Source organism: Sturnira hondurensis, unplaced genomic scaffold, assembly GCF_014824575.4.
Source record: "Sturnira hondurensis isolate 20B ecotype Veracruz unplaced genomic scaffold, ASM1482457v3 Scaffold0006713, whole genome shotgun sequence".
Lineage (NCBI taxonomy): Eukaryota > Metazoa > Chordata > Mammalia > Chiroptera > Phyllostomidae > Sturnira > Sturnira hondurensis.
Window position 1 is genome coordinate 3746452 of NW_028079344.1, and position 18551 is coordinate 3765002.

The 18551-nt window shown below is 43.6% G+C and overlaps 1 protein-coding gene across 9 annotated transcripts in view; it reads left to right on the top strand.

Annotated features, from left to right (window-relative positions):
* Window positions 1-391: 391 nt before the first annotated feature.
* The window catches only part of PTPRM (protein tyrosine phosphatase receptor type M), an 827815-nt gene continuing 809655 nt past the window's right edge, over window positions 392-18551 (top strand). For 3 of the 9 annotated variants that reach the window (XM_037050335.1, XM_037050334.1, XM_037050340.1), the window contains exon 1: window positions 394-1015. In XM_037050335.1, coding sequence (XP_036906230.1) covers window positions 943-1015 — 73 coding nt within the window. In that variant the 5' untranslated portion in view covers window positions 394-942. Of the gene's footprint in view, window positions 1016-18551 lie in introns of all 9 variants that reach the window. The other 6 variants (XM_037050336.1, XM_037050338.1, XM_037050333.1 and 3 more) reach the window with 5 other exon arrangements.

An 18551-nucleotide genomic window follows, 5' to 3' on the forward strand; every position in this document is an offset into this window, starting at 1 on the left:
CCCCTTTCCGGAAGCCGCCGGGGATAGGGAACCTTGTGACTCTGGCGTGAAGCTGGTCCCGCTCGGTAACACTGGAGTCCGGGGCCAGGAACGGAGCTGCCTCGCCTCTCTCGCAGGGTTGCAGGCCCCCGGTCCCGCCCGCCGCTCTCTCGAACTACTAGCGGCTCCTGACCCGGGACAAACTTCTGGCTGAGGCGCAACCCCTCCCCGGGTCGGCCACAAAACAGTAGACGCGTCTGGGGCCAGGAAGGGGACGGGGTGGAACGCCGCCTCGCCGTTCCTCTACGCTCGGGTGACGCCGCCTCCGCGGCGGCGGCGGCAGTAGCGGCGGCTGCCCCTAGCTGAGCTCCCTCCCGGAGGCGCCGCCGTCGCCCAGCTCCCGGACGCGAGCCGGCGGGGCTGGACGCTCACGCCCTCTAGCGGACCGCGGCGGCAGCTGGCGGCTGTGACGTGGGCTCTCCCTTCAGCCGGCCTGCGGGGCACCGCCAGTCAGTCGCGGAGCAGGAGCCCCGCGCGGAGCCGGCGTGGGCTCGGCCACTGGCGCGCCGCCTCCCGGGGGCCGGGCTCGGGGCTGCCGGCGGACAGACAGCGGGTCGCAGGGCTCGGGTCCCGAGCTGGGGAAGGAGAGAGGCGGCGGGCGCAGCCGCCGGAACAGAGGGAAGATTTTGGCTCCGCCGACGAGCCCTCCGTTCCCTCTTGCAGCAGCGCCAGACGCCGACTGGGGTCAGCGGCCGGGGAAGAGGACCCACGACCCTCTCCCTTCGCCTCGGGATCCTCTGGAGTTCGGACTTCTGCAACTGTTCTCACTTTGGAGTACTGGTTCTGTTTTTGGCGTTTTCCCCTTCTCTTCTAGCTGCCTTGAACCCAAAGCTCCGGTCCGCCCTCCGCCCTCGCGCGCCCACCCACCGCCTCCGGGGAACGGCCCGCCAAGCACTCTGCAACATGAGGAGGCTTGGGACTTGCCTGGCGACTTTGGTCGGACTTTTGCTAACTGCAGCCGGGGAGGCATTTTCAGGTAAGCGGGAACAATTTTGCTGTCACCTGGGGCACGCGGACTGGAGCGGGAGCCCGAGACGCGGGCAACTTCCCGGGTGGAGAGTCTAAGGCGGGCGGCCCGTCCGGAGAGGGGGCGCGGCGGGCCGGGCACCGCGCCTGCCCGTTTGCCGGCTCTGGGTGATGGGCCGATGGGGAAGGCGGTCACCTAGAACTCGAGCCGGCGGAGCGGACCAGGCTTGAGCACTAACCTTGGAGCCAAGGCCCCCATCTTGGCCCCCGCTGCTCCGCGGCCTGGGCTCCTGCTCGGGGCTGACGGCCACCACTCCACCACTCTGAGTCCCCGGCCGGTTCCTAGAGGAACAGCAGAAAACTTTGCCTGAAGTTCGGAGCTGCAGCCGCCCGGCCGCCTGGCGTGGGCGCTGCGCAGTCCTTCGGACCCGGAGCCGCGGCCGGGAGCGTTCTCCGGTGCTCGGCTGCGGCCACAGCTCCGACCCGGCAGCAGCTCCAGCAACTGCGACGGTCTCTCAACACCCTGTCCTTCCTGCCGCCGCCCCTGGCCGGTCTTCGCCGGTGACCGGGGCTCCTGCCGGCGGTCGCGTGGCAGCTCCGGAAAGCCAACGCGGGCATTTCTCGTTGGTCTCAGCTGGAGGACTCGGTGGCCCGGAGGGAGTAGCCTGGACCCCAGGCCTCGTGCCACGGTGCCCATGCGCCCGCCAGACTCCACTTTCCCATCCTCGAACCCCCTGCGGAGCGCCGCTGGCTAGTGGTAACTTTCTTAGCCCAGCCGCGCCGCCCCAGGGGTCCCAGGTGGGCAGGAAAAGGGCTGGCAGTGCTTGCGGGTGTGTGTGTGTGTGTGTGTGTGTGTGTGAGAGAGAGAGAGAGAGAGAGTGTGTTTGTGTGAGTGTGTGTGTAGAAAAGAAGCCTTGCGCTCGAGGGGCGTTCCGAGCCCGGAGGTGCCCCTGGCTGACGGGACCTGTGGAGGCGAGTCCGGGGTCAGGCGAGGGGTCTAGTCGCGGATCCCCGCTTGTATTTACAGGAATTACTTCTATATCGCCGTTAGTACCTGTAGCATTTTCGCGTATAAACAACAAACGCTTGCACATTTGCACACTTACTTTCTCCTGTGTATTAGTTTCATTAAGGGCCAGATACAGTGGTGGCACTGGGCTTCTTGTTTTTCTTTCAATATAAATCCTGCTTTTTAACCAGAAACTTGGGTTGTAAAATAGGTTTCCATTCTGGAGGAATGAATACGTTGGATTTTTTTCCTTTTTCTTTTTTTTTTTTTTTTTTTTGGTCATTTGATGGAAGTTTTCACTGGCAGTAAACGCATATTTTAAACATTGGAGGCATTTGGCTCTCAAGCCTGTGGAGACATACATTTTTACTTCTTGGAGTCCCAGGTTCGCACAGGCACGGAAGGATGGATGTCTCCCGCATTGCTGAGCTGCAGAACCCTTGAACAGCTGGCGGCAGAGATGAAGTTGAGACTGTAGTTAGTTGGCCGATTGGCTCGGCGCTGTGTAACCCAAACCATCAACTTCAATAGAGAAGTTGATAACTTTATTGTTTTCTTAACTGTCTGGTAATTGCACTTGTTCTAGAGGATTTAACAAAATGATGCGCGTTTGTATGATATAAAATTGATGGAGATTTTGGCCTGTGTTCTTTCTTATTAGTGAAATATGGAGTAGAGTGCCAGTTTTAGAGCTTTATAACTCAACTAGTATTAGAAGGCAGATGCGAGGACTTTAGAACTGTAACTCCCTGCCTGGGTTTGTTTGAAGTTAGGCTGTGTCAAGTAGCATTTGGATGGATTTTTAAGTTGCGAGCAGTATGGTGGAAGCAAATATTTCTATAGGTTATTTACACAATTACTCCCTCATCGTTAAGAAGTATTTTAGCCTGGGTAGTGCTGGTGTGTGTCTCTGTTAAGGCTGATTTAAATTATCAGTCACACCAAAAGAGATCTTTTACTAAAATTGATGGAGGAAATATATCACTGTTTCAACTACCACACTATTATTTGAAGTGTGCTTTCTTTTTATTTGTAAAGCCAGAGTTATCTTAGTATATTTGTGGGCAGAAGGGAAATGAAATACAGTATCTGAGAAATTGCTAAGAAATGTTGAAATTTAAAAAATTCGAAGTTGGCAAATTTTGTGTGTGCAAGGATTAGCTGTGTTGCAGCCCACCTTCTCCACCCTCCTTCTCTGTTTTGCATTTTAGGGAGTACTGGTATGAGGCACTTAGTGATTTGAAAAAGTTGGGTTTTTTGGTATGTTGAGAAAGTTAATTATGACATTATGAGCAACACTGAAACATTTTTTATTGATTCTTTTGGAAACTGTATTAATTGGCTACTTTTCACCTGACATGGGAATCAGTTTTAAAGATAGAGAAGGTAGATTGTAAGCTTCTTGAGGGCAAAGTCAATTTTCTTCCCTCTTGGTTCTCCATAAAAACACGTAGCATGGAGCTTTAGACCTAACAGGCATTCATGATTTGCTGAATAAATTACTAATGTGAATCCTGATCATTTGCAACCATTTAAAATATACGTGAATTGACTGACACAAAAGGGAGGGAGAGAAGTGACCTTTAGAAATTGGAATGGGCTTGCGTTTTTCCTTCATTCGAAATGAACTGTTTCAGCAGGGGTCCTCTTTAGGCCACCCAGTGGACTAAACCAGGAGGTTTTATGTGGTCAGGTTGTGCTTTTAGGCAGCCAGGACTTACACACAGGTACTTTGCTGCTCCGCTTGTGCAGCACTCCTCGTTCTCATCCTCTTTTGGGACCGGTTTGGAATTTATCTGATGGTTAATTAATCATTTCTGGAAGTGTACTGCACGTAATCTGAATGCCAGACATCAGACATAGAGTGGTTTACGTGTAAGAAAAAAAAAAGAATTAGATTTTTTGTCCATGAGGACTTTATTTACTATAATTATTCAATTTAAAAAATACTATCCATTTAATGATATTTAATTTGCTAGGCAAAAAATAGGTTAAATATCATAATATTTCATTTATTTGGCAAAATATTGAAGACTTTCTGTCTTCTAGGCTTTTAATGATCATTAAAAATAATTTTTGTAAAAAGTTATACATGTAAACTATGAAGAAGAAAGTTAAATCATTTTACTTTTGCTTGAAAAATTTTTCCACAGTGAGAAGCCAAACAGCTGTCATGTAATTCCTCTTTGACTCAGTTTCTTAAAAAGCCAAGGTGTAATATATACTAAACAACAAAGTATTTAGTTTTACATTATAATGGGACTGATGTGTTAAGTTCTGTTAAGCAGGCTTTTGGTCTGCAGACACAGAAATGCAAACAGATCAGGCCATTGTTTCACTACAGTATTTGGAATAGATTAAACCTTAACATAACCTTGTGAATTTGGGATTCTTGTTGAGAAATACTCTTTTAAGGACAAATGTGAGAAAAGAGTCAAATTTAGTTAGTACTGTTGTATCAATGTTTAATTTCTTAGTTTTGGTCAAATGTAAACATTTGGGGAAGGCAGGTGAAGAGTGTACTTGAGATCTTTGTACTGCTTTTTGCTACTTTTCTGTGAGTTGAAAACTATTTCAAAATACAAAAATTTAAAGTATGTAGATTTACAAAGAGCAGGGCTAGATTAGTTTAGTGGTTTGACTTTTTCTTTTTTGGGTCATGACAGTGTACATTTTTTACAGTGCTTTAGACTGATAATTGATATGATGAAAATGCTTCAGATCGAAATCAGTAAGCATAAAATAAAGATGCAAGAAATTACTAAACGTTTTTAGTGTTATGTGAACGTAAAGAAGTATTGTTGGAGTGCAATAAATTGCTCTGATCTGGAAAATTAAAGGATTTAGTGTCTTATGTTGTCAAAGGGTTATTTTACAGGTTTTCAGAAGAGAAGTTACTTCCATATAGTGATGTATGGAAAAGTGAACATATATAAAACTAGGCTGGAATAATTCTAAATGAACTTAGTGAACAAGAAATTTGTATTATGTGTTCAGGTTATATAAACCCTATATAATTCAAGCATAATCTTTAGTTTGGGGAAAGGTAAGTTTTAATATGTATTTCTGTGACAGTTCTATAAAAGCAGATGACTTTATTTAAATTTTACATAGTTCTATAACAATTGCAATACGTTCTAGAAATCAGAAAGGTACCCATTTTCATAGAGGACCTCTTTTGGGCAAAGTATAGTCTCCCTTCAGTTTTTGTATTAGATTTTATTAAGCTTTGTAGAGTGAGTGTTATTATAGAAGTATCCTGAGACATAATTTTCAGTTAGAGGGTTAGGAGTTTGAGTAAGTAGTTACATCTTTTTCAACAATATAACGTTTTTCCTAAGGATGGTGTCCATTTTGCTTTTAAGTTTAATTATAAGATTTTTCTCTTTGAAATACAACTTTCCCACAAACTTCCTTATAGTTTCCTATCTTTGTGTGCTTATTATCTTTATGAATCAACATATTAATAAGTTTATTTTATAAGTAACGGAAAGTTTAATTATTAAAGTTTTTCAAAGTAAGTGATGAAAAATTTTAGAAAGATGCAAAATAATAGAAACTTCCTATCATAGGAATGTTTAGCTTCTTAGTTCCTAAGACACTGCCGTGGTTTTCAGTTTAGTCATCAGAAAGCCTGAGTGTACACTGTAGCTCCAAAAAACTAGAGAGAGAAAAATAAGTAAGGCTGGTGTTGGGTGGGGAGTAGGAAAGCCTTAGTCATCAACCTTGGTAGTCTGTAGTTTCCCCCCACCCTCACCACCATCAGTGGGGCAGCTGGCAAGGCCAGGACATAATTAAGGGTGGGACTGTTGGAGAAAAACTAAAAGGAAACAGGCCTGAGAAGGAAACGGTTGTGTGCTCAGGTGCAAGCAACCCTAGTTCTGGAGATCCCAGCAGGGAAGGGTCTCTGTCCTTACACTTTCTTTGCCTTTAAGGGTGGAACATATGGAAAGCGAAGGGAGGGTAATCAAGAGTGACAACATGTGCCGGTAGATCAAGTGTACATGCTATACCTCAGCAGCTTCCGTGACCTTGGGGAGGCCCATAGGTGTTGAGCCAGGGAAGGCAGCAACCTGTGTTTAAACCTATGCTTCTCAAAACTTAGTGTGCCTGGGGTCGCCTGGAATGATCCTTCCCAACGTTGATTTGTATAGTGAGCCATGGTGATTCCGAAGTGGGAGGGCCCTGGAGTACCCCTCTGCATCTCCAGGTGGTCCTGGTTTGTGGCACATTTTGAGAAACGTTGTTCTAAAAGAGTAGTTCTTTGAGTTGTCCTTGGACCAGCAGCGTCAGCATCTGGGAACTTGTTAAACGTGCAGACCCTGGGCCGTGCCCAGACTGAATCAGAAACTCTGGGCGGCTGGCAGCAGTCTGTTGGAACAAGCCCTCCAGGGGATTCAGCTACTTGCTGACGTGTGACAACTACTGTTCGGAAAGCACTGAGATCCTCATTCTGCGTTTTAGCCTTTCTTGACAAGAGCTGAAAGAGAGCTGAGGGTGAAAATATAATTTACATTCATGTACTTATTAGCATCTTGATTACCATTGCCAAAATTATAAACAGACTGATGTGATTGTTAGGTGAAGCTGCCAGCGTGACATTTCAAATAATAGTCTGATCTGGGGAAGATATTGGATCCAGCCAGTTGTAAAAAAAGTTTTCTATAATTTTACTTACCACAATATAGAGTTTTAATTAAATTTTGCAGTGATGATTAGCCATTGGAAATTTTTCTTCGTTGATATTATATATAGAAGATATTTGTTTGCTTCTTGTAAGTAGGCACAGAGCCCTGTGTGACTTAAAATAATTAAAACAATGCCATTAATTCAAGTAAATATTTTTAAATATTTTTATTTATTTTTAAAGAGGGGAAGGGAGGGAGAAAGAGAAAGAGAGAGAAACATCAATGTGTGGTTGCCTCTGGTGTGGTCCCCACTGGGGACCTGGCCCACAACCCAGGCATATGCCTTGACTGGGAATGGAACCTGTGACCCTTTGGTTGGCAGCCCGGGCTCAATCCACTGAGCTACACCAGCCAGGGCAAATTCAAGTAAATATTTATTGAATTCTTACCATATGTAGGCCCATTTTTGGTGGGGGAGCAGCATTAGGATGGAGTGAGCTAAGGCAAGTTAAGGGAGATAGACTTATCATACAAGTTGTCTATCTATTAAAAGTTTCAAAATCTCTTGGAATGGAGAGAAACAAAGACTTCCGTAGTAGAGAACTGGGAATTAATGTAATAGACGTTGGAATTGTACTGTGGAAATGTGAAACTTTGCCTTTGGAAATGAACTCAAGTTCCAAATGGAAAATGAAAGGTTTTCATTATACATCTTTTTAAAGTCCTAACAGTGTGTATCCTAAAATTGAGCCTTCTTTTCCTGTTATCCACAAAAGACAATACTTGCATCTCTGTCATGTAGCATCCAGGCAAATAAAAATGATTGTGATGTCATTGAACAGATTTATCTTGAAAATGTCACCAGACGTTGAGAGAATCAGTCGCAGCGTGCTTCTCACAGGGCAGCCTCGCCTCCTCCTTCCTGCTCTTGCTGCTGCGATCCACAGCTGATCACTAGGTGTAGCTGCATCCCTAACCCCACCTGCCTCTGCCAGAATGCCCAGCCTTCCTGGTGGCAGGCTTTCTGGACTCACAGCTGAAGGAAGGCATGCTATTTAATGGGTCTCCATCTGCCTGTATGTGTGTCTCCGACTCTTTATTGTGAAATTAAATTCTTTAGTGGAAGTTGTAGTTCCACTAGTAGTAGTTTAGTTTGTTGTTGTCTAAACACCTCCCCCAAGACAACTTTAGACTCATCTGTGATTAAATCCTCATTTTCTTGCTTTAAGATATGTTGCTGCTATACTATATACAGCAGTGAAATTAGAAGAGTTCGTGTATATCTGCCAACTAAGTGAGAGTTCATGTTAACCTTTGGGGCCTTCTCCATCAGACCTGTTAGTAGTAGACCAGGAAAGATAGGAGTGAATGGCCGTGTGTAGGTGTGTAGCATTCGTATGAAGTGGCTTATTCATTTGAACTGTGCTTACAGCTGCAAGAGTGCAGGAGATTACTTCTACAACACTGTAGGTATATATGTACACACACATACACACACCCCTACAGTATATATGAGACTGATATATATATATATTATATATCATGACTGATATGTGTAATATATATACCTACAGTATATCTATGACTAACATGTATAATATCAGTCATATATGTGATATATATATGACTGATATGTATGTATATAATATCAAGAAGTCATTAAAATGTGCATGGAAATCTGATTCAGTCAGTTTGAGTCTTTACCACTCAGGAGACTAATGAGTCATTAAAAACTTTTTATATGAAACACAAGTGCTGGGCTCTAAGTTGAAAGCGAGGAGAAGACGGAGGATGGAGAATGTGCTAGAAGAAGGCTGTGGCACTTCCCCTAAGAGCTGGGGTGAAGGGAAGAGGCCAAAGATCAATGATTGCAGGGTGTACAGGAGAGAGTGAATGAGGTTGGAGTTGTCAGAGACTTGTTAAAATGGATGAGATTTTAGAATCTCCCGTGCAGGAAAAGGCCACTGTTTAACAGAATGATTTATTTCTAAACACAGCAGCCTAAGCAGAAAGCAAAGCGTTTACTTTTTATGAGCTGCAAAACCTAAAAGCTTACAGAGCATCAGTTTGTTTTCAGATGAGTGACTATTCGTTTTAATCTTTCTATTCCTATTGAGTATGCAGAAAGCAGATTTATTGCATACAATGAAAAGAGTATGTTTTAGTTTTGGTTACTGAGGGTCCATTACTTCTCCCCTACTTCCAGAGGTAAAATCAGAACAGGTTCGAATATAGGCCTTTGACAGCTGCTGAAAGGGGGACTCACTGGACCATGCCTGTTTTACCATCCAGTTTTGATGGATCCTCTCTCGACCTCTCTTCTCAGTTGGAGTAGTTTGAGGTACTTCAAATCCTGTCAGAACCACATGGTTGAAATTGACTTATTGTTTTCTCTCTACATACAAAATTATAAAGCAGTCTAAAGCATTCCTTTTAAAATAAATGCCGATATGTATAAATGAAGTTACTGGACAATGCTTAGCATGTAATAACCACTTAGTAATATTTGGTTGAATGAACGAATGAGTAAATGACTGAAGTTCCCTTAGGGAAGAAAAAAATATCAAACTACTTATGTTTATTGCTGTTTCTTTCTTTCTTTTCTTTCTATTGAGTTTGACTTTTTTAAGCATTTGTAATAACTTTAACAGTAAGCTCAAGTGGTAGGTTTTGTGCTTGGTATCCTTAGCAATTTATAAGCCTGTAGAGATTCAGTTGCTAAATTTAAGGGGAAAAGTGTTATCTTTTATTAATTAAATATGTAAAAGTAAGCCTGTAATTTTATCATATATAATAAAAATTTATAATTCAGTTATTGCCAGAAAGTAGAATTTCAATATTATACTGATCACTAAAAAAGAAATTTATTATGTGGTGGATTTATCATGACTCTGGGGAGAATTTGATTTAGTCACTGATATATTGAAAGAACCATGGTTTGCTAGTAAGAAGGTGCTGTGACAGAGAATGATAGATATTATCTCTGCAGCTTTTATATCTGATATAGAGTGAAGTTAATTAGACCTATGCAGAGCTCAGACTTCTTCCTGTTAACATTGGTTCATCTGTAGTACAGCAGTCTTGTTCCTTTTTCATCCAGTGAGGTATGCTCCCAGGCAGTGAAACTTGATAAAAAGAGGCTACTTTGACGACAATTGCAAGAACTGTGGTCTTCACTTCCTTGACTTTTGAAATGTGGACCACTGAATGTGGTGTAAACCTTCACAGTTACCTACTGGCATCACGTCATGTGTGTATGTTATGGGGGTTCTTGCTCTATTTTCCCAGTTTGTCAGTTACCATCTTCATTCTATTTGTGGTTTGTGTGGCTTTTCACAAAACCCCTTCCATTCTTTCCAAGGCTGCTCAGTGGGCTGGGAGCCACTGGAGGAAGCTTGTTGACAGTCCTGTGTTACTGACTTTTGGAAGGTTTGGAGCCGAGGCCTGCCCAGTCACAGAAGGACCTAGGCAAGTGGAGGGTGTTAAGGCCCTGGCATCAGATTTGGGGCCCCTGGGGTGAGAAAGAAGGTCAGAGTTCCCTGTCAGCATTCCTTTTACCGCCTGGTGCAGATCAGGTATTCCGGATTTTGAATTCTGTTTTTACCATTAACGACCATGCGGCCTTGGACGTGTTATTTAAAAGTTCTGGGCCTCCGTTTTCTTTTCTGGCAACGTACCTTGTTGTCTCATAGTAAAGACTAAACAAGAGAACCAGTGCCATGGTGTTAGGAGGCCTCTTGAGATGATGGAGTTATGTCAGCTCAGTCAGTTCAGTTCAGTTCAGATCTCTGAATCAAACAACTAGCACCAGCTAGTGCTAGACCTTTGAATTTATAGATATGAGCTGCATTTTGAGGTGTCTAATTTAAAGAAGATTATGAGATGAGATGATATTAGGAAGATTATTATTTTCCATCACTTATTCTTTTATCTCATGTTCACTGAAACATATGGACACTGTAGCATTATTGTCCTTAGGGACCCTATAAGCATGGGCCAGAAACTTGGCGTTTTGATTGTAGTAATGCTTCAAATACTCACAAACCCCAACATGGGCATACCGGTCTGTTAAAGCACTTGAAATTTCCACTAGCTCATCATTTTGACCAAGAAAGAAAGGTACTTGTTGAAATGTCATCTCTGGGAGAGGTGGCTTATTAAGTCATCTTAAATATGACATCCTCAAGTAGCTGTCACCTCAGTAAGCTGACATCTTTAGATGTCAGATTTCTCATTTGTGATATGAAGACATTTAATTCAAGGATCTATGAGGTCTCTCCAATCACTTAAAAAGCATGATGCTTGTCATCTACTGTATCTTAGCTCAAATTGGTTTGTCAGATATCATGGTGTAAGAGAATGGGACCTGGATCAGTGGGTCATTTTTGATAGATGAGGATAGAAGAAATGTCTAGAACACTGGGTCATATCTGAAAGCATGCCTGACACAGCATGCATGTACTTGTTAAGAGGTAGTGGGTGTTGAAGGGATGTCTGAAGCATTTTGGATGCTTCCTACACTTGCCATCGGCTGCCTCTGCACAAAGGAAGATATGCACAAAGGAAACTCACTCTCTTTCTATGTACTTGAGGATGTAGTTGCCATTCACGGGTTGCCACCAGAGGCTCTGCAGCAACTCGACTGTTTAGGCTGTGATTTTCTACTTTAATATTAGCAGCCTAGATAAAAGCCTTATTTCAGGAACTTAGAATTGATGGTTGTAAGTGAATATCTTATGTTGAGAACTAATCATGTGTTGGGTACTATGCTCAGAGGATATGACATTCTCAAACTTATTGCTGCCCAAAAGCTTGGCTGAGAGAATTGATGGAAGCTTTGGGGGGTAAAGCAGCCTAACAAAGGCAGGTCCTCTGAGCCTGGGGTGTGCACCCTGTGTTATATCGGCCTTCCCCATACAGGCAGATGCAGAGTGCCTTTTACTGATTTATGTTTTCATTTGATACCATCCACCTGTGTTGAGCTGTGCCCTATGCGAAAGTATTTCAAATAGAGTGTTGTGTCTGTTAGAAAGATACTGAGGTGTGTTACATTACACAATACCGAATCTTTTTTAAAATATATTTTACTGATTATGCTATTACAGTTGTCCCGTTTCCCCCCTTCATTTCCCTCTGCCCTGCACACCCCCTCCTACCCACATTCCCCCCTTTTAGTTCATGTCCATGTGTCATTGTGTCATGAGTTCTTTAGCTTCTACATTTCCCATACTATTCTTGCCTTCCCCCTGTCTATTTTCTACCTACCGTCTATGCTAGTTATTCTCTGTACCTTCTTCCCCCTTCTCCTCCTCCCACTCCCCTGTTTCTAACCCTCCGTGTGATCTCCATTCCCTCATTCTGTTCCTGTTCTAATTGATTGCTTAATTTTTGTTTTTTGTTTTAGGTGTGGTTATTAATAATTGTGAGTTTGCTGTCATTTTACTATATATGTTTTTTATCTTCTTTTTCTTAGATAAGTCCCTTTAACATTTCATATAATAAGGGCTTGGTAATGATGAACTCCTTGAACTTGACCCTATCTGAGAAACGCTTTATCTGCCCTTCCATTCTAAATGAAAGCTTTGCTGGATAGAGCAATCTTGGATGGAGGTCCTTACCTTTCATGACTTGGAATACTTCATCCCAGCACCTTTTTGCCTGTAAGGTCTCTTTTGAGAAATCAGCTGTTAGTCTGATGGGAACTCCTTTGTAGGTGACTGTCCCCTTATCTCTTGCTGCTTCTAGGATTCTCTCCTTCATTTTAGTCTTGGCTAATGCAATTATGATGTGCCTTGATGTGTTCCTTCTTGGGTCCAACTTCTTTGGGACTCTCTGAGCTTCCTGGACTTCCTGGAAGTCTATTTCCTTAGCCAGACTGGGGAAGTTCTCCTTTATTATTTGTCCAAGTAACTTTTCTACTTGTTGCTCTTCCTCTTCCTCTTCTGGTACCCCTATAATTTGGATGTTGGCACGTTTAAAGATGTCCTAGAGGTTCCTACGCCTCTCCTCATTTTTTTGAATTCTTGTTTCTTCATTCTTTTCTGTTTAGTTGTTTCTTTCTTTCTTCTGGTCCACTCCATTGATTTGAGTCCCAGTTTCCTTCCCATCACTGTTGGTTCCCTGTGTATTTTCCTTCATTTCACTTAGCATAGCCTTCATTTTTTCATCTAATTTGCAACCAAATTCAACCAATTCTGTGAGCATGTGAGCATCCTGATCATTACTGCTTTGAACTGGGCATCTGATAGTTTGGCTGTCGCTTTGTCGCTTAGTTGTATTTGCTCTGGAGCTTTGATCTGTTCTTCTGTGTGGGAGTTTTTTTTTTTTTTGGTCTTGCCATGCCTGTTAGATATGAGGGGCGGAGCCTTAGGTGTTCACCAGTGTGGGTCAACCCAGGTGGCTGGGTTGTGAGGCTGTATGTGGGGGAGGGGTCAGAGAGGGAACAATGGCACTTGCTCTGCTCTCTGTTGGATTTTAGTCCCTTCCTCTGCTTCCCCCAAGCAAACTGGGCCTTTCTGGTGCAAATTCCCGTGTGGGTGGGCTTATGTATATTCTAGAACCCTGGGGGTCTTTCCAAGCAACTCTCCTATGAGACTGGGAGTCTCTCCCTGCGCCTCAACCCCCACAGGTGTTTTCAATGTTTTGAGGCTTTATTTCCTGGAACTGGCACCCTGGGTTGTGTGATCTATCTCGATCCCCAATTTCGCCTGGTTTATCTGCACTTGAATATGTGACCACCCAGTCAACCAGCTGCCTTGTATGCAGTGCCTCGTTTCACAATTGCTGCTGCCTGGCTGGGTCTGCCCATTGCCACCCCGCACTTGGGGTCTGCCAGCTGCCACCTGTATGCCCAGGGTCTGCTAGCACGCCCAGGGTGTCACCGCATTTGGTGTCTTGACCCCTCTCTGCCCAACTGCCCAACTCCGCCCCTCCTACCAGTCTGGATGAATGTGTCTCTTCTTTCTCCTTGGTTGTCCGACTTCCATACAGTTCAATTTTCTGTCAGTTCTGGTTGTTACTTTGTTTCTAAATTGTTGTTCTTATTTTGGTTGTGTGAGGAGGCACAGTGTGTCTACCTGTGCCTCCATCTCGGCCAGAAGTCACAATACTGAATCTTTATAATGAGTTTCTGCGAAGATGATTTCCTTCTGGGTCTTCGTTCTAGGAAAAGGTATTATTCTCCTGTGCAGTTAGTTTCTTCTTGTGGACAAAGTGAATTGTATAACCCATTAAATTTTCCTCTTTATCTTAGCTGTTAGAAAGCCAGATTCAAATGTGTGTTCTAAATAGAACAGAACAACTCAAAGCCTGTCATCATGAAAACAGGGAAGTGGTTGGCTCTTGTAAGTAACAGAAAAGGCTGTGGGTGGGCATGGCTGTCCCAGGGGCTCAACTCAGTCATCAGGGTTCTCAGTCTTCCTCTCTAAGTGTCTTTCCCTCTGTCTGATGTTTGTAAGCAGCTGTAGGCACAATGCTCCAGCTCCAAGAGCAGTGGAAAGAGAGACTCTTTCCTGCAACAGTACAAATCACTCCTACCGTTGGGCTCACTGCATCAGTTTACATCACCTCCTTTTACTTTAACCTCACCCTCTGCTTGGCCAGCTCACTGTGGGCCAGGGGCGGGGTCAGCACACCTAACCATATGGAATAAGAGTGAGGAAATGGACATTCTGCACAGACAAATGGGTCCTGTTACCAGTTGAAGAGAGTGGATGCTGGCTGGACAGAAACCACAAGACACCCAGGATGACAACCTGTGAAGTAGAACCTCCCTTCTGGCCCCTTTTCCTGGCTTGATTCTGAGTCTCCTCTTCACCTTTCTCACCTCATTCTAATTTGCCTCACTGTGTTTTATGTATCATTATCAGTGTATTAAGTTTTTTTAGAAGTGGATGGTGGTAGCAGAAAATAAACTAGTTTCCAGTCTTGCCAGTGTCCTAAATGTAACTTTTGTGTATGTGTGAATTCCATTTACTTTCTAGTGGCACCATGGAACACATTCACAGGAGTAGAAAGAGAGTTTAGAGGCTGTTATAGCCTTGTTCAGTTGTTCTCAAGTTGTTTTTTTAAAGGCTTAAAACCTTTTGGTTAAGCAAAATTTTATATAGGTAAGAAAGCATAAATACCTTTCAGTTAAACCAAGTTTTTGTGAGCAGATTTAAAAACTGACACTCCAAATTGGGAACAATGTATAATGGTTAGCTACTGCTATGAAACAGACCTCGCAGAACTTGGTGGCTTAAAACAACACCACTTACTCTTTTAATGTCCCATGGGTGTTCTGTGGATTTAAACTGATCTTGGTGTACTCTATGTGTAAGTCTCTGTGCAGCTGATCTTGGCTGGGCTCTTTTGATATTTTGGGTTTTCCTAGCTATAAGCTGGTCTAGGATGTCCTCTCCTGAGACAACCGGGCTCTCCTCCATGTGGTTCTTCATTATCCAGCAGGTAGAGTTTCCAGAGAGAGGGCAGAATGCACCAAGGTTTCTTGGCTTACACACACGAAGGGCACATTGTTAGGTCCACTTTATTCTTCTGGTCAGAGCCAGTCAGGCCAGCCTACAATCTGGGTGGGGAAGTAGACCTCACTCCTTTCAATGTGGGGCTGCAGGGCCACACTGTAAAGGATATAAGGAGAGGTAGGGAACTGGGTCTGCAGGTCCCATGCAGGGGTCTGCCAGAACCCAGTGCCCGTGCCCTGAGGTGCCTCTGCTTTACAGCACGCAGTTGAAAAGTCACTGGCAGCAGGAAAAAAAGGAATTTAGGGTTGAAAGAACTGCATTCAGGGGTCCACCCTGCCACTTGCTGCCATCTGAGAGGGAACTTGTTTAACTTCAGTGAACTCAGTTCCTAATCTGTAGATAGGGTTATTCAGTGGCATTCTGAGTCATGGGTTTGCTTCAGAGGTCACATAGATAACTGAAAATCATTCAATCAATCAATCAATCAGTAAATTTTACAAACTCATCTGTCTCTAGGTGCATTCTGAAGGTGGTTACAGCCTGACTTAACTGAGTTTTTCTCCTGTTGGTGTCACTTACCAGCTGTGAAAGTCACATGGCCTCTCTGAGGCCAGTTTCTTCACCTGTGGAAAGGGGATGATGTTCATCTCCTTGGATATCCAATGGAAAACGCAGTGCCTGGTCTGTGATAGCTGCTGTCATTGTTAGAGCCCTTTGACCATGGAATAACCTTGAGTGTTGCCTTGTGCGTTTTATGTCTTCAGACTCCATAGGGTGTGGTTCCCCAGTCCCAGGTTTTCTTCCACTTGTAATCTTGTTGATACACTTACCTTGATTTCCTCCGGTTTCCAAGGAGCAAGGGAAGAGGAGACATAGCCATCTAGGTGTTAGGTCCTTTACCTATTATTTACTACCAAAGCAGTTTTATAATGTGAAAATGGGGCACTGTCGTTTTATGCTTTATGGAACTGAGGCCCCAGCACATTTCTGGACGTCACACAGATAGTGGGTACAGCTCTGTAGAACCCGAAGTGCTCCTTTCCTCTAGTGTCCCCTGGGCCAAAGCCTGTGTCTTGTTCCTGCCTGTGGGGTGCAAAGCACACGTAGTCATTTTCAAGTGTGCTTCAGTATTTGGCACAGTTTCTCATTTTGATGTTAAAAACATTGTTAATTTGGTGAATCCCAGCAGTGCAATGTAAGTACTGCTATTTCACAGTCCTTTGAAATAGTAAATGAAAAGGAAAAGTACTTGGCCTCTAAGTATCTTGAATGAAATTAATTGATTAGAGACATTACCCATATTTTCCATGAGCAGAGAGGGCAAAATGTTGTCTTGTTTCACTTCAGCCCCCCGGGATAGAATTGTTTTTATAATTTATTGTGCTTAGCGTGTGATTGAGGTAAAAAAAAAAGTGTAAAATCCTTTGTAAATCTCTTATCTGTGTGCCTTAGTGATCTCAGGGGCAAAGTGCCACTTAGGTCAGATAATTTAAGACTCACTTTAGGTGGGAGTATGCAGGCCTTTGGAGATTGATGTTAATCACCTTTTTTTAGAACAAATTGCATTTTCTTTTGAGGTTGGACAAAGGCAAAGAAAGTATGTAGATCTGTATTTGGAGGATTTAAAACAATCCAATGAGTCAGGTCTAACTGTAATCACAATGGAAAAGAACTAATTGGTATATAACAGTCTACAGTACATAGGTTATATACTTTGTTACTTAAATCACATTTTTGCAATGTTATTAGGGAGACTCGCCCCAAAATAAACTGTGCATTAAGAGAAATAGAATAATTAAATATTAAGAGAATATTAGTATCTTTCAGAGTGATTTTTAAAACATGGTTTTAGATTCTTTTGCCAAAATAATTTATGAAATAATGGCCATTTAACAGATGCAAATTTATATGTAACAATTTATTTTGGAAAGACTCCTCTGGTCACTATCAGCCTGTTCTTTATTTCAGTGGCCAGAGGGGAGGGAATTTCATGGGAAAAGGGGAAGGGTTTACAAGAACAAGTATAAAGGACACATGGACAAAAACTGGGGGGGGGGGATAAAATGGGAGGGAGGTAGGGAGGGCTGGGGGAGTGGGCTGGGATGGGAGTAAAAGGCAGAAAACTGTCCTTGAACAACAATTAAAATAAAAAAAATAAACCTCTTGGTGTTTCCAAAAAAGAGAGAGAGAGAGAGAGAGAAAGACTCCTGAGCAGCTGGAGATAAGATGAGGTGGTTTGCTTCTTGTTGAGGATGAGGAGGATCCCAGAATTGGACCTTTAGGTTCTAATGTTTGGTTCTCTTCCCATCTTGCTTGTCATTTGGGTCAGGTCCTCCAATTCTGACTCAAGTACCTGAAGAATAAAATAGATGTTATAATATTTCAAGTACATAAAAGGATTATAGGTATCAGATTAAATAATTCAAAAAATTGCTGTCTTAGCTATGGAGTCCTCGCCATGTGTGAGCCGTGACACTGCCACACAGCCTGTGTTGGCATTCTTCTCAGGGTGTTGGTTTGAGCGGGACATCCTGTGCAGCTAACTGTGCTCCTCCTAGGCCTGCGTTTAGTGGGAACAGCAAAGCTGCTAGCTACCAGGTGACTCTTCTCTCTCTTTATAGGTGGGAATTAAGTTGGCATTTTTTCCTCTTTGGATGCTTTCTGAATGCATACTATTTTTTTCTATTCTGAGCCACCCCTCGTTCCCTAGGATTTCTTTCATGCCTCAGTTCTATAGGCTAAATTGAACGCAGCAGTGAGGGATCCCGAATAATTAGAAGAATAGTCAAGTGTTGTTTGCAAGGGATAGTCTTTTCCAAACATAAATAATTATGTAGGACCAGAGCAAAATGAGGCAGCACGGAGTCCTCCTGCCTTAGGAAGCGCTGCACCTTCCATCGGGAAGGACTCCTGGATGAGCTCTGTGTTGAGGCCATGGGGGCCAGGCTGGGTTGGCTACTCAGGACATGAGGGTGTCCAAGATGAGGGTTTGCCCACAAGAGCTCACAGAAAATCTCAAGGAGCACACAGGTAAGCTGGGTCTGCAGGAATGAAGATCCTGAGGCAGGGCTCTGCAGGGGTCAGCTGACGGTGGCAGGGTTTAGGGTTTCAGCGTGCCAGTGGAAATTAGAAGCTGCCCATGAGACATGTGGGAAGTATCCAGGTGCCATTCAAAGGGAGAAGAGAAGAGACCTCCAAATAATATTTTTTTGAATGCTCCCCCCCCAAAGGAATGCCTCCTGAACAACCTAGTTTTTGAAGGTAGTATCATCTACTTAGAGTGGATTTAGAAGGGAAAAGGCCTTGGAAACTGAAGAGAGGGACAAACTTAACAGTTCTTTTTTCTTTTAATTGGAAGATCATGTTAGTGACTTGGCTTTTTTCCCTTCTGTGCCCTTGTAGTAGGTTGTTTTTGCTGCTGTATTTAAGGGTGACTGTGCTGGAGGG